Source organism: Schistocerca gregaria, chromosome 8, assembly GCF_023897955.1.
Source record: "Schistocerca gregaria isolate iqSchGreg1 chromosome 8, iqSchGreg1.2, whole genome shotgun sequence".
Classification (NCBI taxonomy): domain Eukaryota; kingdom Metazoa; phylum Arthropoda; class Insecta; order Orthoptera; family Acrididae; genus Schistocerca; species Schistocerca gregaria.
This window is the reverse complement of record NC_064927.1, coordinates 99,879,955-99,904,850: the sequence shown is the minus strand read 5'-3', so window position 1 is coordinate 99,904,850 and position 24,896 is coordinate 99,879,955. Positions and strand designations below refer to the sequence as shown.

Below are 24,896 nucleotides of genomic sequence, written 5' to 3'. Positions count from 1 at the left end.
CGGGCTGGTCCCACGTGAAGGGGGCCCTGGATCACGTCGTTCCCTAACAGTCCCTAGGTGCGCTGCGAATTGTTGCTGAACAATTCACAGATCAACCGCTCTGAGTGTACTGCAGATTGTCCTGACAATCTGCAGTCACGTAGGAAGAAATTGCAGCAAGCTGCGGGAGCTGCGAGTCCGAAAAACTCGCACACGACAATTTTGCTGTCCACACAGTTGTGTGGTGGTGGTAGTAGCTGCTGGAGCTGTCTCGATGTTCTCGGAGTTTCGGAGATCTGCAAGGTGCTGGGATGAGGTCTTGACACCGTCTTCCCTGAAGTCCCCCTGGTGTGGAGAAATTCTTCTCCTTTGATGTCTTCTTCCCCCTTGTGTCCTCTGCCTTTTTCCTTGGCTAGCTCTGTTCGCGACGCAAGCGTCCTCTGGGGAGCGACCCCTGGAGAAAGGTGAGAAGGGCGGAGGTGGCTTCGGCCACCGAAGTGGCTTCTGCGGCTTCCCGCTGGCTTCTGGCTGGAGCGCCGGTGTTGCGCCCTCTTATAGGCGCGTCTGCCTCGCGACGGTGGCGCGCGCGGTGGTGGGCGCCGGAACTACTGCGGAGTTGTCGGCGCTAGGTGTGCACGGGCGCGGACGTCCTGGAGAGCGTCCTGGCGGCGAGCGAGCTGGAGATGTGTGCCAATCCAGAGGCTTGGCGGCGTGAGCATCTGTACAGCTCGGAGTCTCCACTCGGAATGTGGCGTGGCGCCCAGCGCGCGCGCCGCCCCCCTATATAGACTCTGGGGCCCCGCGGCCCGCCCTCCCCTCCCCCCACCACCGCGCACCGAGGGCATATAAGCGCAGCACCCGGGGCGCGCGGGCCCCCCCATTCCGAGCTGCGATGTCGAACCAATCGAACGCATGTACAGGAGCTGAGGGTGTGGCGGATCGCCGCCAGGCGGAGCTTGCTTCGTCGGCGGCCCCATCCGGCCCCCCACTGAAGACAACCCGGCGCATTCACCCGGCTCACGAATTGGACGATTCTCCGGTTCTTCCAGCTGCAGAAGGAAGTGCTGCGTCCCCCGGCGGCGAACTGCCGCCGTCGCAGCCTACACTGGACGTCACAACTGGGCGATGCGGCATCGATTCAGGAATCGATGAAGCCGCCCTTAGGGAGTTAGATAGGGCAAATGGCGCGTCAGTGCCCCCTTCACGTGGGACCAGCCCGCGCGCGCCGAGGCAAAGGCAGTGTTCCACGAGTGTCCCCCGCCCCTCGCCCGCCCCACTCGATATGCCAGACATTTCCGATGCCGTCTGCGTCTCTGAGTCGGACAGTGACTCCGTCACTGGCTACATCGACGACAGCGACATCGCGGAGGGCCTAGAAGAGAGTCTTATCGCCCTCCGCGACGCCGCGGAAGAGGAGGGACTGCCCTGTGACCCCGCTCTGCGGGCGCGGATTCTCTTCCCTAACGCCGCTGCCGCTGACGCCGACGGCGACGCCATGCAATGCGAGATGGAGTCGCGTAAGAGGAAACCAGCGGCCGCCTCTTCCGACTCCGAAGCTGCCCCCTCCGAGGCCGCTCGTGGGAAGAAGCAGAAGGCCGCCGCCGACGCTGAGGGCTTCGCCGTCCCCAGGAAGACGGCACCCCGCCGCCGCATTGTCAAGACGCCGGTCCTCCCGGTGCACAATCAATTTGCGGCGCTTTCCGACGGTGCGGCGGACTCCTCTCCACCCCCTCCACCCCCATCCACAACTCCCCACCCCAATCCTACCCGTCCCCCTCCCCTCACAATCGAATATGCGGAGTCCTACAAATCCCTGCACGACCTGCTCATTCACGTCACTGACTCCGATTTCCGAGTGAAGACGATTGGCGAAAACTTGTACCGCCTCTATCTCCAGACGCCTGTTGACCTCCAGAAGGTCTACCACGTCCTTGGGTCCCACAGCATCGGCTACAGCACCCCCCCTGAGAGGTCCAAACGGATTAGGGTCGTCGTCCGCGGTCTCCCCTTTAAATATACGGACGACGACCTCCGGGAAGCGCTGACAGCTCTCAATATTACTCCTGCTGTCATTTCCCGAGTAGTCTCCCCCCGCACTAAACTCCCCACCCCCCTTTTCTTCGTCTCAGCCGACGATACCCCGGCCAACCAAGTCCTTATGCACCTGACCTCCATTGACAATTGCACGGTCACCATGGAGAAGCCCCGTTCCAGGCGCCTCATTCTAATATGCTACCGGTGCCAGGGCCTGGCGCACTTTGCGAGTAATTGTACTCGTGCGGTGCGCTGTGTCAAGTGCGCCGGCGGCCACGCCTCCTCCACTTGCGTCAAACCCCGCGAGGTCCCCCCTACCTGTGCTCGCTGTAATGGGGCGCACACGGGCAACTACTTGGGTTGTCCGGCAGTCAAAGCCCACCGCGCCAATCTGCGTCGCTCCGTCGCCCCTCCAACGATGGAGCGTCGTGGACTTACTTATGCGACTGCCCTTGGGCGGTCGGAACCCTCTCCCGCCCATACCCCCCGCCCCCCCCCGTTTCCCACGATCATACCACCCTGCCCCGCCCCCACTCCTCTCTATCCCCATCCCCCCTCCTGACTCCCACACCCCCTGTCCCTACCCCCAACACTCCGTATCCACCCCAATTCCCCCCCCACCCCCTCCCCTCCTTCCTCACGTCCATCCCGGTCCTTCCCCGCACCCTCCACCCTCCTCCCCTGTCCACCCGGTCTTTGGTGACCTCATTTCCAGTGTTGTGGAGGCATTGACCTCTGCACTCACTGGGGCACTAGACACCATCCTCACCTCCATTCCCCAGCAGATTGCTACTGCCCTTTCCCATTCCATCTCCCCCATCACCACCGCCCTCCCCACCACCCAACATGGCCATTAGACTCCATGGCCTTACCGTACTAATCTGGAATGCCAATGGCATCTACCGCCAGCAAGGTGAGTTTCGGCAGTTCCTCCTTGATGAGGGGGTAGACATCTGTCTTGTTGCCGAAACCCACCTTAAACCTGGGGTGAACGCCAGGGTACCAAACTTCTGCTGCTACCGGTCAGACCGGCCGACAGCACGAGGCGGCACGGCAGTATACGTACGTGCCTCCCTCCGCCACCACCCCGTCACCCTCCCTGCCCTTGCCACAATAGAGGCCACTGGTGTCGTGGTGCACACCGTGCGTGGCCCCATCACCTTTGTGGCGCTTTACAGGCCGCCCCACCGCGGCGTTCTCCACGGCCCTGACTTTGCTCAGGTCCTGTCACTTGGCCACTCCCTCTTCGTTGGGGGCGACTGTAATGCCAAGCATGCCGCCTGGCACAGTCGCCTAACCAACAACGATGGCCGTCGCCTCCTCCGTGTGGTGGAAGCCCACGCCGCCCATGTTGTTGCCCCCTTCGACCCCACCATCTTCCCGACAAATGGCCCTCCTGACGTCCTTGACATTGCATTGGTTAAAGGACTCCCCCTCCCTATCACTGCCACTACCCGTGCTGCCCTTGCCTCCGACCACGTCCCAGTAATTTGCACGGTCGACCTTGTCGGCTCCCTAGTGCCACCACGTGACACCTTGGACCTCCGTGGCATCGACTGGGCGTCTTATCGGAGACGGGTCGAGGCAGCACTCCCTACCATACCCGACGCCGCCAGGGTGGGGGCTGACCTCACCCTCGCACAGTTCACGGACGCCGCCATCACTGCTGCAGTTGCAGCAACGCCTCCACATCCCCCGCGCCCTCCGACCCATGTGCGCCCTCTCCCCCTAGCCCTCCGCGCACTCATCACCGAGAAAAACAGGGTCATCCGCGAATGGCAAAGAACACGAGACCCTGCCACTAAGCGCCGGATAAATCGCATGCAGCGGGAGATCCGTGCTGCCATTCAGACCCACTGCAGTCAGGACTGGGAGCGAAAAATCTCCGCCCTTGACCTGAGCAATGCATCCGCATGGCGCCTGGTCTCCCGCATCATCCACAAACGCCCGCAAATTCCCCCCCTCCTGGTCGGCGCTGAGGCTGTGTGCGATCCTGATGCTAAGGCCAATGCCTTGGCTGATGTGTTCGCACGCAGCTTCACCCCTGTCACCGACCCCGTTGACCCCGACCATATCCAAATGGTCACCGCACGAGTCCACCAGTTCCTCACCGCCCAGGATCCGGAAGACCATATCACCCCCGTCACGGATGAGGAGATTGCCCGGGAGCTTAAGTCCCTCCACTCCCGAAAAGCCGGTGGCCCAGACAGACTCACCAATCAGCTTCTCAAGCAGCTTCCCCCAGCCTCTGTTCCCGTCCTTACTTCTACTTTCAATTCCATCCTCTCCTCTAGGCAGTTTCCTTCCGTGTGGAAACACGCGGAGGTGATTGCCATCCCCAAACCTGGGAAAGACCCTCGATCCCCTTCCAGCTATCGTCCCATCAGCCTCCTTCCCGCCCTCTCCAAGCTGTTTGAGAGGCTGTATCTCAAACGTGTCCTGATCCACGTCGCTCGGGAGCGGGTACTCCCCGACGTTCAGTTTGGCTTCCGGCGAGGACACTCCACCACCCACCAACTCCTCCGTCTTGTTGAGGAAGCACTGGAGGCCATTGAGCGTCGGGAGTACTTCGGGGCCGTCTTCCTCGATGTCTCCCGGGCGTTCGATTCTGTCTGGCACGAGGGGCTACTTTACAAGCTCTTCGGGCACGGCTTCTCCATCTCCCATGTGCGCCTCATCGCCACCTACTTAGAAGGTCGTACATTCCATGTCCGGATCCCGGGAGGTACCTCCACCAGGCGTCGTATCAGGGCGGGTGTTCCACAGGGGAGCGTGCTCGGCCCTGTTCTATACAGTCTGTTCACAGCCGACACGCCCACCGTGCCTCGTGTGCATCTCGCCCTGTATGCGGATGATACCGCGGTTTTTGCTCGCTCCCGGAGCAAGGCGCTCCTCCGGCAGAAACTACAACAGGCCATCGACTCTGTTGTCGATTATGCCAAACGTTGGCGCCTGGCCTTCAACCCGGCAAAGACGCAGGCACTCATCATTTGTCGGCGGCGGTGGCCGGTCGCCTATCCCCCTGTCACTGTGCTCGGCACCCCCGCCCCCTGGGCCAGAACAGCTATGTACCTGGGGGTCACCCTGGATAGGGCCCTCACCTGGCGTCCCCACATAGAGGCCATCCGGCGGAAGGCCTTGGGGCGCATCGGCCAACTCTACCCTTTTATGAACCCTACCTCTACCCTTCCCATTCCTCTTGCCCTCCTCCTCTACACATCCCTCATCCGCCCCCTCCTGGAGTATGCCTCGGTTGTGTGGGGCAATGCCGCGCCTACGCATCTCCACCGCCTGCAGACAGTACAGAATCGTGCCCTTCGAATTGCCCTTCGCCTCCCTTACCGTTGCCCAACCCGTGAACTTCACCTCCTTGCCAATATCCCCCTCCTTCAAGACCGTGTCCGATCCTCCGCCATCTCCTTCTATGACCAATCCCGTCATTCCCCCAATCCACTCATTGTCTCTCTTGGCACCCGCCTCCATCGCCTGGCCACCACTCGCTGGCCCGACCTCCTTTCCCGCCCCCCCTGACACCTCCCATCCACCCCCCCATCCTGTTACTTCTTCCTCTTCCTACCACTTCACCTTTTTTGTCACACCATCCTGAAATATCTGCCGCCACCGTCATCGCCGTCGCCAAGAAGATCTGGCCAGGACGAAGGCCTTTCGTTTTCTTCATCCTCTTCCTGTCATCTTTCACTATTCTTTCGTCTGTCACTCAACGTTTCTTTTCCGGCTAGTCAATGGAGCCGTTCGTTTTCCTCTATCTCTCACTATTCCTTTTACTGTTCTGTCACCTGTTACTGTTAATTACCGTGCAACGGCCAGTCAATTGGGCCTTTCGTTTTCCTGCTTCTCTAACTATCCCTCTCACTATTCTTTCATCTTAAAAAAAAAAAAAAAAAAAAAAAAAAAAAACCAAAATGCACAACGTCAAGCAAACCATACCGCCAATTCCACTTCTTCACCACCCGTCAAGAGGAAGGCGAAGCGCGCCAGCGCTAGTACTTCCTATACGAGTCGAGGGACCACCCTCTCCTGTGCAGCGTGGCGTGGCGTGGCGTGGCGCGCGGGCCCGTTGTCAAGGCAGCACCGGACGCCGTCGCGCACGCATATCCACGCCGCATCCGCATCCGCAGTAGCCATGGCCCGGACAAAGCAAACGGCCCGCAAGTCCACCGGCGGAAAGGCGCCGCGCAAACAGCTCGCCACCAAGGCGGCGAGGAAGAGCGCGCCCGCCACCGGCGGCGTCAAGAAGCCCCACCGCTACAGGCCGGGCACCGTCGCCCTGCGAGAAATCAGGCGCTACCAGAAGAGCACAGAGCTGCTCATCCGCAAGCTGCCATTCCAGCGCCTAGTGCGCGAGATCGCCCAGGACTTCAAGACCGACCTGCGCTTCCAGAGCTCCGCAGTCATGGCCCTGCAGGAGGCCAGCGAGGCCTACCTCGTCGGCCTCTTCGAAGACACCAACCTGTGCGCAATCCACGCCAAGCGAGTCACCATCATGCCCAAGGACATCCAGCTCGCGCGCCGCATCCGCGGCGAGCGCGCCTAAACCCGCACACCGCCAAACAAACAAAACGGCCCTTTTCAGGGCCACTAACGTCTCTCCGTCGCGAGCAAAACTTTGTCGGTCGCAACGACTAGTTCCCCACTCACTCTCCAGTCCAGTCGTCCCACCCCCGGCCCGGCGCCGCCGTTTCCAAAAAGAAAAAAAAAAAAAAAAAGCACCGCACCGGCCGAGCCAAGTCGCAAGCGTCAATAGCGCCACCCACACAGGCCACGGCACAAAACGTGACGCCCGGAAAGCAAAGCCAAAAAAGAGTATTCCAAAACCACCACCAAGACAAACAAACAAACAAACGTGGCGCAAAATAAATAGGTAAAAATAATAAAAGTAAAATACACTTTATGTAACACCAACCGCGCGCCGCCGCCCACGCCCGCCAACGACCCCACAATCCAACCACCGCGGCACGCAAACACCATCCACACATGAAACAAACAAACGCCAGCAAGCAAGACAGACAGACAGACAGACAACAAGGCAACCGACCGACCACGACACGACAATCAACACCTTCCCGACGTGCTTTGATGGCCCTGAGAAGGGCCGTTTCTGTTTTTGTCCGGGACCGCGCGACAGCCTCTGGTTGCGCGCCGGCCACCAGGCGACGGTGTCAACCGCCAACCCTTCCCTGCCCTTTTTACTTCTTCTTCTTGGGCGAAGCCTTCGCCTTAGACGGCGTCGCCGTCGCCTTCTTCGGGCGCGGCGCCTTCGGCTTCTTCGTCGGAACCTTGGCGGCCTTCTTCGCCTTCGACGGCGACTTGGCCTTGGCCGGCTTGGCCGCAGCCGCCTTCTTCGCACCCGCGGGAGCGGCCGACGCCGCAGACGCCTTCTTGGCGGCGCCCGCCTTCCGACCGGTCGCCGCCTTCACGCCGCCAGCCTTCTTTGCGCCGGCCGCACGGGCCCCCTTCTTCTCCTTGCTGGCCGGAGCGGCGCGCTTCTTCTTCGCACCACCGCCGCCACCACGAGCCTTGCCGCCCTCGGCCGCCCCGCCGCCGGCGCCGGCAAGCTTGAAAGAGCCCGACGCGCCCTTCCCCTTCGTCTGCACCAGCTCGCCAGCCACGACGGCCGACTTGAGGTACTTCTTGATAAAGGGCGCCAGCTTCTCCGCGTCCAGCTTGTAGTGCGCGGCAATGTACTTCTTGATCGCCTGCAGCGACGACCCGCCGCGCTCCTTCAGACTCTTGATGGCGGCCGTCACCATCTCAGAGGTGCGCGGGTGCGCAGGCTTGGCGCGCGGCTTCTTCGCAGACGACGCAGACTTGGCCTTCTTCGTAGTGCCGGTGGCGGCGGGTGCCGCGGCAGTCTCGTTCGTAGCCGCCTGGTCTGCCATCTTTTGCTTGTTCTCTTTTCTTTTTTCCCCTTGGTTTCGCTTCCTTCTCTCCTTCGACGACGCACAACAGCGAGGGGCGCGCAGCAGAGAATAGCCGCGCACGCGCCTGGCCCAGCCAGTGTCGCGGGCGGGCGCGGGCGGCCGAGAGAGCGGCCGCCACTCGGCGCGCCGCCGCGCCGCCGCGCCGCGCCTCCCGCGCTTGCTACCGCCCAACGTCCGACAGCCTGCGCGGAGCAGCCCCCAACCTGCGCCGCAACCACCCGCGCCATTCAAACCACCGAGGATGGGGCTACACACACCGACACCACGGTCGCCAACCAGTCGCCGCGGCGGCGCCGCAAACCACGGCCAAACTGCAGCCACCGCGCGCCACAGCCTGGGTCGGCCCGCCGAGAATCGCCGCCCCCGCCCAAATGCCGCCCCCACAGCCCCAGCCGACGACCCGCAACAATGGCCAAACCTTCGTCAAAACTCCCACACCGTCGCCGCGGCAGCCCGGCCACCGCGGCCGGCGCCACAGCCACACGAGCCGAGTCGTGCGGCGATGACGGCCGTGCACAAACGCACCTCCGCCGCCCCATCGCCTTCCGCCGTTTTCCCGATCGGCCCGCAGCCGTCGGGCCACGGCCGCGGGCCGTCCTCCTCCTCTCGCCTCGCCCGCCAACACCCACAGCCCTTCCAACACATTTTTTTTTTCTTTTTTCTTTTTTTTTTTTTTTTACTTTTTTACGATCGCCGCCTGCGCAACATGGCACCGGCCGACGGAGCGCCAACCCCCCGCCACAGGCGAAAACAAAACAAAACAAAACAAAACAACGACAAACAAACAAACAAAATAAATTACCAGCCAGCCCCAACTACAGACACACCGAATCTGCCCTCACAGCCGACCTTACACGCCTCAACGTCAAAACAAAGGTGGTTTCTTTCCTTCAACGGTTACCTTACCTTAGGTTACGTCAGGTTAGGCTAAGAAGGCGTCAGGGTTAGGTTAAGCGTTGACGTGACGTCACGTCTTAACGTAGGCGTTAAGCTAAGGTTGCGGTCACGTACGTTAGGTTAAGGCGACTTGCGGGTTGGCCTAAGAGCTTAGGTTAGGTTACGTTAGTTTAGGTGGCTGCGTTAAGGGCTTAAAGAAGTTTAGGAGGTTAAGGCGTCGAGGCGGCCGCACCCCCTTAGCTGCTGCGGCTCGGCCACGCCACGCCACGCCACGCTTTGGGGTTTCATAAAGTCGCGCGGCGGGTCGTCGGCACGCCGCAAAGGACAAAACTGCAAGACGACGTCGAAAAACAAACAACAGGTAAAAAATAAATAAGTAAGTAAAAATAAACGACGCCGACAGGCGGGGATCAAGCAGAACGAGCAGATTCCGGAGAGCGAACGAGACACACACGCACGCACACACACAAACCCCCCCGAGCCGAGAGAGCACAGCACCACCACGTGTCGGCCTCCGCTCACCCGACTCGGCTGGGCTGGGCTGGCGGCCGGGCCGGATGCACGTACACGTACGGCTACAGCCACTACCCGTACACAGCCGCTCTTCACGCAACACCAGCCAAATGGCGCGCCCGCGGCTCGTCGCGGTCGCGGTCGCGGTCGCAACGCCACGCCGGCACACTTTCGGCACCACCGTTTTCGCGCGCACCGCAAACAAAACGCAGCCGACACACACAGAAAAAAAAAAAAAAAAAACAACACAGAGCGCGAGACGGGCGGCGGCGCACCTTTCGCCAGCCGGCAGGCAATCGACTCGCCCAGTACGACAAACGCGCACGCCACCCCACCCACCAACCAACCAACCAACCAACCAGTCGTCGTCGTCGTCGTCGTCGTCGTCCCGAAATCAAACAAACTCTCAAAAGCACAGCCCCTGCTGCCAACGGACGCAGGCGCCACGCAGCTCCCTTCCCGCCACACTCGATTCGCAGCGCAACTCACCCGGCACACCGTCAAACGACGGGCTGGGCTCGCCGCATCGCCGCAACCTACACACCTTCCCCGCCACGACGCACAGCCCAACCAGACGCCCGTGCCGCAACGACACTACTGCACTACCACTACCGCACTACTCCTCTCGCCCTTGCCATACACGACACAACACGCCAAAAAATGAAAATCCAAATACAAACAAAAACACCGCCCCCACGACCCAAACACATGCACGGCGCGCCAACACACGCGAGGCAAGGCACGCAGCAAACGGCGTCCCCTCCGCGTCGCGCCATCAACCTACACACACAAGGCAACCAACAACAGCCAGCCAGCCAGCCAGCCAGCCAGCCAGCCCCACTCTCACGCCGCAAAAACAGAAAACACACCGAAACCGCCAAACGCCGCACATTCGCGCTTCGCACTTACCACACACCTCTCGGCATCCGTTTCGCACACAACGACGCGACGCACATACATCATCACGGGCTACGCACGCACACCGCGACCCACTTTTTTACGACGCCCTCGGCAGAGCACACGTGCCCACGCCCACACACAGTCGACACAACGACGCAGCGCGCAGCAGACGCGGCCGCAACACATACCTCCCCGACGACGCGCCAACACCGCCAGCCACTGCTCACTCGCCCAAGCAACCCGTGCACACAACTGCCACACGCGTCCACCACGCCGCCGCCAACCACCCGCCCGCCAGGGGGCGCTCACGTCCGCGACAACAGCGCGGCACCGCCGGACCGGACCGGACCGGGCCGGGCCGGGCCGGGCCGAACCGAGCCGAGCCGCCGCCGCCTCCTCTCCACTCGGCACGCCACGTCCTGCTTGCAAAACACATGGCTCGTCCCTCTGTACACACAACGCGCCTGCCTGCGGTCGCCGCCGGCATCTATCTACCTGAGCATCGGAGCCAGGCCGGCAAGCCCACACTTAAATAATGCACTTCACCAGCCAAACAAACCCACTCTTCCTTTCTTTGCACAGCGCATGCAACAGCAGCCCCAGGAGCCGGGCCCGCCGCCAGCGTCTCCTCCTCCTCCTCCTCCTCCTCCTCCTCCTCCTCCTCCTCCTCCTCTGGGAACAGCCAGCCAGCCGTTCCCACCGCCCCGCCCCTGCTCTGCAGAACAAGAAAAAACGAAAAAGTACCAACACACGCACCCAAAGCGTAAGCCAGACAAGACCAGCCTCTCCAAGGCCACACACACGCAAAAAAAAAACAAAAAAACAAAAACACTACAACAAAATAAAATAAAAAAGGAAAAAGCAAGCCTGTCGCCTCGCCCCCGCCCGTCCCCACCACCACATTCGCCCCCTCCGCTTGTTTTCCTTTCTACAATTTCCCTCTTTTCCACCCAATATCCCGCCGCGGTTTACGGGCACCGGCCGATTTTGCGCCCGCCCACATGTGTGCCTACTCCCCACCACCATTCCCTCCGCAGCCCGCAGCCCGCAGCCCGCTTTTCCCCCCTCCCTGCCCACACCACACCACACCGACGGTGCTGACGTCGACACGCACCCAAGACAGGGGCCACGACCGTCTTTTTTCCTGGGCCCATCCCCGCACCGCACCGCACCTCCTTCCAATCAACGCTGTGGCGCCTGTGTCCGCGCGAGACGCGTGCGCGCCGCCTCTCTCAACATCCGTCCGCCGTCCGCCGGCCGGCCCGTTTTTCGGCCCCCAGGCCATCCGTCAACCACCACTGCCCCTGCCCCTGCCCGCCCCGCACCACACCACACACCGCTGCTTGCCCCGGCCGTTGCCACCAAAGGCCCCAACCGCAGCCCGCGCGCGCCAGAAAGAGATGGCAAAACTACAGGGACCCAGCCGACCGACGAAAATCAGAGCAATTGGCCGGGAGGATCAAAAAGAGAGCTCCGAAAACCACGGTAGCGAGGCGTGGGAGGAAACGTTACGAGAAGCAGAAAGGGACCAGGAAAAATTCTGGAAATTTCTTAAAACTCGTAAACTAAACACGAAACATCTACATCTACATGGGGAAGGAACGACCCCACAGACCGAGCTGAAGCACTGGCGGATTCACTAGAAAGGCAATTCCAAGCACCAGAAGCGGTAGATGACGAAACTGATGACCACCAGGAAATGGTACTCAGAAGGGTAAAACCGCATCCTAAGTGCCCCGATCAGAACATCTTTCACAATCCAATAAACGCAGAAACCCCATATCTTATCACATCACAAACATACACACATCCTAAGAAGGCATCAGGCCCAGATTCCATCAAACCGCAACTACTACATCACCTACCTCCAGCAACTATCAATTATCTATCTAACATCAATATATAATGCTTGCTTCAGACTAAACTACTTGGAAACAGGCCCGAGTCATCACATTACCAAAGCCAAACAAGGACTTATTATTTCCGCAAAACTATAGGCCAACTTCCTTGGAAAGGTTCTCGGAAAGCTCATTCAAACTGAACTGAAGAAATTCAATTCTTAAAGGATAACAACATAATCATCCCACAACAATTCCGATTCCGCGAAGAACACAGCACCACCCACCAGGTGACCAGACTAGTCGAGCACATATGTCAGGCCAGAAACATTAGACACAGTACTGGAGCAGTCCTGCTTGACATTGGAAAAGCATTCGGATAACGCCTTATCTACAAGCTCCACCACTACAACTGCCCCATCCACATTATTGGCTTCTTTTCTCCGCAACAGAGCATTCTATGTCCATGTACCAGGAGCGGCAAGTAACACTAGATCCATAGAGGCTGGAGTCCCGCAAGGCTCAGTGCTGGGGCCCATTCTCTACTCAATATACACAAACAAACAGCTGGGAGGACACTTGTCACTATTTGCAGACGACACTGCAGTCTACCGCAGCAGTTCTAACCTGCAATATAGAGTCACAAAAATAGAGCAACACCTACAATCCATCCAGAAATGGGCTAACCAATGGAAACAAAAAAAAAAAAAAAACAATAAACGCGGAGAAAACCCAAGCAATACAATACGATTCACATTCAAAAAGAATACCTCCTAACCTGCATATACGCCTCAGAAATAACAATCTTCCATGGTCAGGCACAATAAAGTATCTAGGCATCAAGCTGGACAAGAGGTTGACATTTAGAGACCATGTTACACACGTTTGTAACAAGGCTGCAGCAGCAATATTCAGACTGTACCCAATCATCAAAGGAAACAGAATAAATATGCGCGCCAAAAAGAAAATCTTCAAAACCGTCATAGGAACCAGCCATCACTTACGGCTCTGAAAATCTGGTCAATGGCCGCAGACACCAACATAACAAGAGTAAAAAAGGGTGCAGAACAAATACTTCAGAATTACTGCTGATGCCGGCCGGTACCAGACAAACCGAGACATATACACAAACCATAACATACTCAAAATCCCGGAAATCATCCAAAGAAAAATCCATAAAGTTTTTTTTTTTTTTCCACCAAACCACGGATTCGAACCACCCACTCATCAGAAATCTGGGACAAAATCCACCCGACCCAAGAACGACATTTCCCATCACGACAAAACACCACAAACTACAACATACCATGATAAACAAAAATAAAATACAAACACCATAACACTCACTTAAACAACAAACATCTACACACACCCAAGAGACCCTATCATCCCATCATTTTGTTACCCAACATAATCAGACAGAAGGCAGGGATCAAGGACAGATCCGGTCCTTCGAGTACAGGGGGTAAAAAATACCCATCAGACCAGCTCTCTCTCTCTCTCTCTCTCTCTCTCTCTCTCTCTCTCTCCTCCTCGCTTCTCCGTGCCGACGCTGCCCCGCACACGCGTTCGCGTTCGCGTTCGGCCGACACCACACGACAGGTCTTTGGGGCCCCGCCACTGCGCACACGCACGCCTCCTCCTCTTCCTTAGTTCTTTTTCGCTTTTCTTTTCTCCCCCGCCCCCCGCTCTCACCGCCACATCATCCCGCAACCCTTGGGGGATGTTTCCCAACATCAACGCGCCCCAATTCCACTCTCTGCCCGTGCCGCACTCTCCACTTTGCTTCTCCCCGTCCCCTACACACACGACTACCGAAACCCCGGTTGACACACCTTCTCGTAGGACAGGGGTGCGTGCGTGCGTTGTCTTGACGGTGACAGCAACAGCAACGGATCCGTCCATCCCATTCCCCCCCCACTCGGTAAAGAACCATGTTCAACCCACACTACACAACAAGGGGGGCACACACGAACGCGAAAGAAAGGGAAGGGCAGGGCAGGGCAGGGCAACTATCTCGTACACATTCTTCCTCAGAACCCACATATCACATCAACAGACGGCAGGCCAATTGCGGACTCAGCCGTGTCAGGCAAATCCAACCCAACCAACACCTCCCACGGAAACCCTGACACTGATCCAGCAGTACGTCCACATACATCGCCACACCAAATACGGGTGACGAGTGAGCAACAAATGGAACAATACACAACAAGGCTGACCTAATAAAAACTGCACGTCACGTCATACCTTCCAGACAGACGCAGTTCCGACGGGACGGCGGAACCGTATACGTACCTTTCAGCCACAACAACCGACCGACTGGACACGCCCGCGTCTCCAGCCAGCCAACCACCAGGGCCACACAGCCCGCAAGTTTCAGCGTCAACACTTCTTAACGTACGTTGCAAACTTTTCAAAACATTGCCACACACACACACCACGAAAAGCGTCAACCTCTCTCACACTGGATACACTCAACACTTTTTGTCGGCGGAGCTTGAGGCCAACGGTTGACACACCCCCACCGGCCACACAGGTTTCCCTTTGAAAATTGCAGTGACGGAGACGCGGCATTACGAGAGGGTTGTTTCCGAGAGCGCGAGCTGGACGGAGCTGCGGCGCCGCCGCCGCCGAGGGGTAATGAACGCACGCGATGCCGCATGACAGCCCATCACCCAAAGTTTCACCCACAACTGCACAGGTCGCACCCCCTTTTCGCGCCATACTAGTGTCGATCGTCAATTACAGCTCACGGTGTTCGCATTTGCCACTTGACGGGGGGGAAAAGAAAACAAAACAAACATCTGACACGCCATGTGTTTCTCTCTCTCTGTTATATCTAGGTCATTGGGCAGCCACTGTAAAAAAAAATATTTTTACGACATGGTTGGGTAAGTGATTTAAAGACAACAATTGTGGGTCACACACCATAGACCATTTCGATAGTGTTCTTGTTCTTCTCTTTTTCCTTTTTTTATCGCTCAATTGAAATAAAACCTGGGGATGATGCAATGCTGCGATATGGCACAACCGTCGTCCATTGTACACAACTCGGGAACAAAAAGAAACCAATTCAGGGAACGTTCGTTCCTTCACAACGTTTCTTTCAACGCACTTGGTCTTTACCATCCTGTATTCAACACACATTTCCTTTCATCAAACTAGGGCATTTCCATAACAGTTTGTTTCCGTTTCTGTGAGCACAATACTGCTCCTTCGACGTCATTTCACCATCTTAACTAGAGACAAACAACAAAATAGGAAAACAGCCTTGAGAACCCCGTCCACCAAATTTCAGTTAGCACGGCATCCAAGATTCTTTTCCGGGGAGCGCAGTGCAGCTGACGCTCCTCAGACCATATACCGTCGCCAGTCTCACTCAACTCTTGCGCATTCCATTCTACGCTACGTGACAATGCAAAAATGAATGAATCAAACCCGCCCAGAGAGCGTCTTGTGCGAGGGGACACACGATATAGAGAACAACAAAACACACAGGGGACACCACCAAAGTTGGAGAGAACGTTTCCACCACGGCAGCCGCGCCGTTACGCGCTTTTTTTTTTTTTTTTCCTCCCCCCCCCCACTGCACACCTCCGACACCACGGGAACGTTCACCGTCCCGTTGCCCTACACTGGCGTTTCTTTTCAACCCCCCACCCTATTCCTCGCTCCCCGGACATTCGACCGATCACAAAGTGCAACCTCTCGTTACCGTCGGGTGCCCCTCTTCATCCCCGGGGCGCCAACAACAAAACAAAAAAAAAACAACAAAAAAAAAACACCACCGACGCCGTCGTCTCGCGTCACCCCACTCAACTGAGCGGAAAATACACGTACATCCAGAATGACGACACCGCCTCCACAAACAAAAACCAGACGTCAGACGTCAGGTCGAAAGAGGGCACCGTACGTCGTGGCGCGTGGTCTCCTAACTCACCTCGCGCGTACAAATACAATACAATACAATACAATACAATACAATGCAATGCGTGTCACCTCACGTTCACACACACCTCCACGCTCCACTTTTACGTCGCCCAACCAACCAACTAACTTAACGCACCCGCTCGGCGTAGAAGCAGCTGTAGGCGGCAACGTGTTTCTCACCCTCGCCACCAACGGTGTGACATCCGACAATCGCGGTTTGCTTTCCGTTCCACACCTCCGGCCATACCATACAAAGGGGACAAAAAAAATATATCAAACAAGCCAACTCCAGCGATCCGCCCCCCTAACACCAACACGTCTCGAAACACCCACGCCCACGACCCGGCTGTGGCTAAAGTGCGTATCCCAACGTCACACCAAAACCAAAGGCGCCGGCGCCGCACCACACCACAAGCTACAGCTACAGCTGTGCCGCCGTCCACCCGCTCACAACAACAACAACAACAACAACAATTCCGCCCTTCCCGCAAAGGCATTTTGGTGGCCCTGAAAAGGGCCGTTTTTTTTTTCTTTTCTTCGCCGCGCCGCGGACGAGCCTCCTATTTCCAAGAGCCACCTCCTTACTTGGAGCTCGTGTACTTGGTCACCGCCTTCGTGCCCTCGCTCACCGCGTGCTTGGCCAGCTCGCCAGGCAGCAAGAGCCGCACAGCGGTCTGGATCTCGCGGGACGTGATGGTCGAGCGCTTGTTGTAGTGCGCCAGGCGAGAAGCCTCGGCCGCAATGCGCTCGAAAATGTCGTTCACGAAGCTGTTCATGATGCTCATCGCCTTCGAAGAGATGCCCGTGTCAGGGTGCACCTGCTTCAGCACCTTGTAGATGTAGATGGCATAGCTCTCCTTCCTCTTGCGCTTCTTCTTCTTGTCGCCCTTCGAAATGTTCTTCTGCGCCTTGCCAGCCTTCTTGGCGGCTTTCCCGCTAGTCTTGGGCGGCATCACGAACAAACAGGCAGGCAGGCAGGCACGCGCAGTCAGTCAGTCAAGCGCTCCGCTCCAGTCAGCGTCTCCCCACACAGTGGCACCCGCCGCACGCCGCCGCCGCACCTTTACCAGCTCGCCCTGCTGCGGCCGCCGACCAATGGGGCGCGCGCGCAACCGGCCGCCGCACCCGAGCCCATAAAGGACCCCCACCCCGCCGGCGCCGGCCGCACGCACACACGCACGCAGTGCTGTTCGAGATGTCGTTGAGAGAGGTTGCTTTACCTGCGAAGGGTGTGGCGGATCGCCGCCCGTCGGGGCCAGCTCGGGCGACTGAGCTGATCCCGGTGGCGGCCCCATCCGGCCCCCCACTTATGACGAACCGGCTTACGACAACTGACCACGACAGGAATGACTCTTCGGATTCTGATGTGCTCTCTCGTGATCGAGTGTTCATCCTTATGAACAAACTCGCTCACGGGGGTTCCTACCCGGGTCGAAAGGACGACGAGGCGACTATACTCGCCTTCTGTCACATTCGGAAGGGTGCCACTCTGCCGTACACGAGGCAGCAAGTGTCGGGTGTGCCACCGAGAGCCCCGCCGGTTGAATCGCGCGAGTCTGCGGTCCCGGCGGTGGCGGCCTCGGCGGGAGTTGCGCCGCTGGCCTCGACCACTGAAGAGGTCGATGTGCCCCCGGCTGCACCCCTGGTCCCCAAGACACGAGAAGAGCCCGTGGCTACGCTAGCTGCGGCCGCCGAGATGCAGGATATCGACCTGCCTGACGCAAATTTGGCTGAGGCCATTGCCGAGTCAGAGCGCCGTGACACTGACTCTGACGCTGCCCGTGCGCCCAGAAAGCGCCGGGCTATGACGCATGACGACTCCGACACTCCCTCTCAGACGTCCGACACAGCGAGGCCGCGGAAGAAGGCCTCGAGGGCTTCCCGCCCTTCCACCACGGAGTCTGGGACGACTATCGCGGGCTCCTCCGCGAGCGCCGCCTCGCCGAGACCGACGAAGACGCGGCGGCCCACTCGTCCACCTGCCACCTCCCGGCAGCCGGATGAGGATGGTTTTGTCGCCCCTCCCAGGCGGCGCACTGCCAGGGCTGCTGCGCTGCAGCAACCGACGCCGCTGCCGACCGCCAACGCGTTCGCGGGGGCCAGTGTGGACGCGACTGAAGATGGTGCCGCGCCTCCTGTGTCGGCCCAAAAGAAGCCCTCGCCCATCGTCATCCAATGGGCGGGAGGGTACAAGGAGTTCCAGCAAAAACTAGACAGGGCGGCCACGTCCGCCACTGTCAAGACTGCTGGCCGTGACCTCTACAAGGTCACGGTGTCCTCCAACGAGGAGTACCGCGCGGTGATGGACACCATCTCCAGAGATGGCCTCCCGTGCTACACGCACCCCTCTGAGCCGCTCAAACTTCTGAAGGTGGTGTTCCGCCACCTTCCACTGAAGTTTGGGGCGGACTATCTTCGAGAAGAACTCGAAGACATGGGCTTCGGCGTCCGGTCCACCGGACTGATGAAGTCCCCACGCACGCACCGCGACATGCCACTGTACCAGGTTGTCCTCGTCGACAACCTGGAAAATCGGAAGATTTTCCAGGTGCAGCGAGTCGGCCGGGTCAGGGTCGCGGTGGAACCTCTCCGAGCCAAAGGCAAGAGGGCCCAGTGCTTTTCCTGCCAGAGGCTCGATCATGTCTCCCGCTACTGCTCTATGTTGCCCCGCTGCGTCAAATGCGCGGGACAGCACGAGAGCAAGTCTTGCGGGCTTGCCAAGGAAGAGAAGCCGACGTGCTGCAACTGCGGCGGCGCGCACGTTGCCAGCTACAGAGGCTGTTCGGCCTTTAAAAGGGGCCGAAACCACCGGAGCGGAGGGGCTGCTCCCTCTCGTAAGGTGCACCCATCCACCAGCTTTGCTGCCGCCACCAAGGGCGGACCATCAACCGCCACCGCCCGACGTTCGGAACTGGCGGCGGGCGAGACGAGGCAACCGGCCGCGCCGTCCCCGGCTTCGCCCGGGGGGGAGGCCAACCCAACACCCACGCAGAGCGCGCGGGTTGCCGCCCCGCGCAGGCGTCGCCGGCGCGCGGGCCGGGCCACCCATGCCGCTGCACGCCGGACTGCCGATGACACACTGCCGCAACAGACGACAGCACCTCGTGCTACGCCGCCACCGGCTGCCGACGCTCCGCGGCAGTCGTCTACTACGGAGTTGCCGCAACCGGCCTCCCCAGTGGCGGAGGCCGCCCCAGCGGCCAACGCCGCCCCCTCGGCCACCGATGCAGCCGAGCTCCGTTCGCTCTTGCGGTCGTTGAGCCAGCTGCTAGAGCAGCTACCGGTGATCGTCACCGCGGTCACGTCGGCCCTTCAGGCCGGCGTTGCAACCCCGCCGCGTCATGGATAATCGCCACATCCATGGCCTCACCGTTTGCGCTTTCAACGCAAACAGTTTGGTCCCCCAACAAGGGGAATTCAGGGAGTTCTTGCGCGACGAGGCAATTGACATCTGCCTCGTGTGCGAGACCTTTCTGAAGCCGGGGATACATGTCAAGGTGGCCAACTATCGGTGCTACCGCACCGACAGGTTGACGCATGGCGGGGGGACGGCTATTTATATCAAGGCGTCCCTCAAGCACCATGACGTCCCGCTTCCGCCCCTCACTGCAGTGGAGGCCACTGGGGTGGCTGTCACCACGACGGCAGGGGTGATCACCTTCGTTGCGGCCTACAGGCCGCCGAGGGGACTGCTTCAGGAGGCCGACATCGACGCCCTGCTGGCTCTGCGCGGGAAAGTCTTCATTGCGGGTGACTTGAATGCCAAGCACACGCAGTGGAACTCCCGCATTACCAATGCCAGCGGCCGCCGACTCCTCCGCGCCACACAGCGGCATGGCGCGATTGTACTGGGGCCTTATGATCACACTGTCTTCCCCCATCGAGGCCAGTCAGATGTGCTCGACATCGCCGTGCTCAAAGGTGTTGGGCACTTCACTTCGGCCACCGTTCGATGTGCCATGTCGTCCGATCACCTCCCGGTGGTCTTCGACATGGACGTCATCGGTGCATCTCTGCCGTCCGTCCGCCGCAACTTCCGTGGCATCGACGAGACGCGCTTCCGTGACGAGGTCCTTGCCCGACTCGAGGGCGCGCCAGATCCCGCTGTGCATGGGGCTGAAGAAGCGTTAGCCTTCTTCACGCGGCACACACTAGCTGCGGCGGAGGCGGCCACCCCCAGGCGGCCGGACCGGTCGCGAGACATGTCGCGCCAACTCCCGCCGCCTATCCTGGAGGCGATAACAAACAAGAATCGCCTCTTCCGGGAGTGGCAGCTCACACGGCAGCCAGAAACGAAGCGCCGCCTCAACAGGGCGCGACGCGAGATTCGGGCAGCCATCGATGAACATCGGAATCGGGACTGGGCGGGCTTGGTGGCCACCCTAACTACGACGGATGGTAGTGCCTGGCGGACCGCCAAGCGCTTCCTTCGTCGTCGCCAGCGAGTCCCGCCTCTCCATGCGGGCGCGGACGTTGTCTGCGAGCCGGATGCTAAAGCCAGCATCCTCGCGGACACGTTCGCGGAAAATTTTCGTCCTGTTGATGGTGTGCTCGATCCCGATCATGTTCGTCTGGTGGAGGATCGCCTGCCGGTCTTCCTCGCTGCAAGGGAGGCTGACGATGTGATCGAGGAGATAACACCCGAGGAAGTGGACCTGCAGCTCCGTCGCCTCAATCCGAGGAAGGCGGGTGGCACCGATGGTGTCACCAACCACCTGTTGAGGATGATACCGCCGGAGGTACACCAATCTCTGGCGGACATCTTTAACAGTATCCTCCGCACTGGGACCTTCCCTTCCGCATGGAAACATGCGGAAGTGGTTGCCATCCCCAAGAGCGGCAAGGATCCGCGACTGGCAGCGCACTACAGGCCGATCAGTCTGCTCCCGTCCCTCTCAAAAGTGTTTGAGAGGTTGTACGTGGAGCGGCTGCTGCGCATCGTGACAGAGCAGCAACTCCTTCCCGAGGAGCAGTTTGGTTTCCGGCGGGGCCACTCTACCACACAGCAGCTGTTGCGCCTCGTGGAGCAGGCGATGCGTGCGCTGGAGACGCGAGAGTACCTAGGGGCGGTACTTCTCGACGTCTCCAAAGCCTTCGACTGCGTGTGGCACGACGGCCTCGTGTACAAACTTTTTGTGCACGGGGTACCGACGTCGCACGTGGTCCTGCTGCGCTCGTATCTCTCGGGGCGCACTTTCCACGTCCGAGCTGATGAGGGCACATCCACCGACCGGCAGATTCGGGCGGGAGTGCCGCAGGGGTCGGTCCTCGGTCCCCTGCTGTACTCCCTGTACACCGCCGACGCCCCGCGGGTGGCACGCGTGGAGTTGGCGCTTTATGCTGACGACACGGCGCTGTTCACCCGCAGCATGAACGCGGCCGAGATGCGCCGCCGCCTCCAGCTCGGATGTGACGTCCTGGGTGCCTGGTCCACGAAATGGCGCCTTAAGTTTAACGCTGCGAAGAGCCAGGCTGTCATCTTTAGCAGAAGGATGATGCCACCGGACCTACCGCCGGTCACGATCATGGGGGGCCCCATTCCATGGTTGCGGACCGGCAAATATCTCGGGGTGACATTGGACAGACACCTGACGTGGCTGCCACACATCCGCGACGTCAGAGGGCGGGCAGTGGGGCGCCTTCGTGCGCTTTACCCATTCCTCAATCCCTCATCGACGCTTCCTCCACGCCACGGCCTCACCATGTATCTGTCCCTCGTCCGACCGGTACTGGAATATGCGGCCGTGGTGTGGGGTAACGCGGCAGCGACGCACATTGCGACGCTTCAACGCGTGCAAAATAGGGCGCTGCGACTTGCGCTCCACAAGCCGCCTCGCTACCCAGCAAGGCTGCTCCATGAGGAAGCGGGCATCCCTTTCCTACGGGATCGCTTCCGGCAAATCGCCAGGGTGTTCTACAGCGATGCAGAACACTCTGCCAGTCGCCTGATTCGTGGTCTGGGCCGCCAGGTCCACCACAGGCCAACGACTCGATGGCCAGATCTACTGCGAGAGTAATTTCTCTCGCAGCACGATGTCGGTAACAAATATGGCGTCGCAATGACTGACGCCTAGTGAGGACAGCTCACTCTGTTAGGAATAAAAGCACCCTGAAGATGTCACTGCAGGAACAGCAGCACCGCTGCTTAACCTGCCCCTACACCTGGCATATGAAGCCAGCGTTTTACAGCGAGCGAGCGAGCGAGCGAGCGGCGCCGGCCGCAACCCACTAATACAAAATGTGCTTCCACACCTCGACCCAGAAGACGAGAGAAAACTGATGCAGGCGGTCGTGCGAACAGAAAAACGTAGGGAAATGAGGAGAATGGAGCAAAAAAGGGAACAGATAAAACAGGAGACCAAATTCATCAGGGAAATAGGCAGGAAAGCAGACAGGAAAATTCTCCCAAAGACGACAGCCAAACTGCTCGTCAGGGAGAAAAGAAAGCGCGCGAAGTCACCCAAGCGCAAACCCGGAACATCAGAGCCTCTCCCCCTACTATTTGAAACACACCCGACCACAGATACGGCGGACGAAGCTGCAGAGACGGCCACTCCAGGCCCAAGCAACGCATCTGCGGGAGAAACGATCGTGACGGACGGGTCTCCCGCAGAAGCGTCAACGCCAGCAGTAACAACAAACGAAAATCCCAAACCTAGCACGTCCTCCCTAGTACAAGACGCTACACACGACACGCAAGACGCACCACCCACGAACTCGCCCCAGAGCCCAGAGCCGGCACACGCAAACGTCACCGCAGCAGCCGAGCACGCGCCCGCCACAGCCGAGGAGCCGGAAGCTAACGGTACCTTCGAGCTGGCGCGGCGCACGGCCAAGGTCAAGCCGCCACCAGCCGCGGCCGGCACTGCCTGCGCCACAAGCAACAAATACGACGCGCTCGATGAAGACGCGCAAACACCCCCAGCCCCACCACCACCAAAGACACAACAAAACACGCAACATCCCAAACATGAAAGACTACCACCCATAGTCGCCACGTATCCAGATACATACAAAAAAATGTACGATCTTATCACTGCCGCCATAGGCGACGAACGCTTCCACGCAAAATCTGCCGGCGGTGATAAGATCAAAATCACACTGAAAACGATAGACGACTACAACACAACAAAAAACACATTAAAACAACACCATATACCGCACTACACGTACCCCACAGGCGCACAAAAGACTTTGAAAGTCGTCTTAAGAGGCTTCCCCACACGCACCGACCCCGCCGACATCAAGGACGCCATAACGGCGAAAGGATACGACGTAAGGTCGGTGCGCAAACAGGGCTCGAACAACAGAGACCCACTGTATTGTGCAACGTTAATCGACACACAACAGCATCGGAAGTTGTTCCAGGAAACCCGACTAATGGGCCTTGGAATAACGACCGAACCACTGAAACAAAGAGCTAGAGCACCACAGTGCTTTAACTGTCAAGTGATCGGCCACGTAAATTATTACTGCGACATGCCGCCACGCTGCGTGCGGTGCGCTGGAGGCCACGCGTCCAGGGAGTGCAAAATGTCACCCCAGGACAAGCCAAAATGCGCTAACTGCAGCGGCGCCCACACGGCCAGTTACCGAGGCTGTCCAGCACACAAAAGAGCCAAGGCCTGACAAACTGGGCAGATCACAAACACAAAAAACGTAAACCAAGCACAAACACGAAACAACACCAAAAAACCAACCAACACCACTCAAAACATGCAAACAGAAGACACCAAAACAAAAACACGAAAGAAAGAGAAAGACGACAACACAAACACGCAAACACCCGGCACAAGCACACGAACACAGGACGCTACAAGATCCTATGCAAGAGCAGTATCCCCCGCACAGACCCCCAAAGTAGAAACAACAAAGCCAGCAACAACAACACAAACAAGCAACTCACAAGACACACCAATACACCACTTCTCCCAAGCCCTGACGGAAGTAATCAAGCTCATGGACAAGCTGATGCAGACCATGACAAAAAACTTCGATAAATTATCCGCCGAAATTTCATCGGCAGTTAGGCCCTCGCAGCCCACTGCGACAACAAGTGTCACAACACCTCATCATGGCTAGGCCAGCAATTCAGGGTTTTAAACTATGCACGTTTAATGCCATGAGCCTCTTCCCCCAGGGTCTAGAATTCAGACAATTCCTGGCGGAAGAAGAAATAGACATATGCATGGTGCAGGAGACCAACCTGAAACCGGGAATCAGAGTTTCTGCACCAAACTACCTCTGCTACAGACGAGACCGACCAACTGCAGGGGGCGGGGTAGCAATATACATAAAAAGGGGGATTCCGCACCACCAGATTCATACGCCAGAAATGACACAGTTGGAAACAGTAGCACTAGAGGTACAGACATCCACAGGTCCGGTAACTGTGGTGTCAGCATATCGACAACCCAACACCCACAGGTTAGTTAAAGACGACATCGTCAAATTAGGACAAATTGGAGGCAAGCTGATACTTGGAGGAGATCTTAACTCCAAGCACTCTGACTGGAACTCCAGGAGGACGAACCAAGCTGGCCGACAATTAAAAAGCATCGCGCGCATCCACCACATGCACGTATGGGCCCCAGAGGAGCCCACACACTTTCCCAGAAATGGGAATAACCCGGACGTAATCGACGTAGCAATCACCAAAGGTCTCGCAGGATTCGTGACGGCGATTTCACTAAATAGAATGTCGTCTGATCACAATCCTGTTACATTCGAGATTGACGTGGGCGGCTGGCTACCGCCAATCCAGCGCCCAACCTCGTACAAACGCATCGATTGGGAAAAATTTCAAACACATGTAATGGAAGAATTCACCAACACCCCGCTCCCGACAGAGGACACCGAA

The 24,896-nt window shown here is 58.6% G+C and overlaps 1 protein-coding gene across 1 annotated transcript; it reads left to right on the top strand.

Moving 5' to 3' along the window:
• The first annotated feature begins 871 nt into the window (after positions 1 to 871).
• On the top strand, positions 872 to 23,665 carry LOC126285046 (nascent polypeptide-associated complex subunit alpha, muscle-specific form-like). Its single transcript, XM_049984368.1, has 4 exons — positions 872 to 1,654; positions 17,265 to 18,367; positions 18,833 to 19,275; positions 22,164 to 23,665. The coding sequence occupies exons 1-4, from the start codon at positions 872 to 874 to the stop codon at positions 23,663 to 23,665; spliced, it is 3,831 nt and encodes a 1,276-aa protein (XP_049840325.1).
• The last annotated feature ends 1,231 nt before the right edge of the window (positions 23,666 to 24,896 follow it).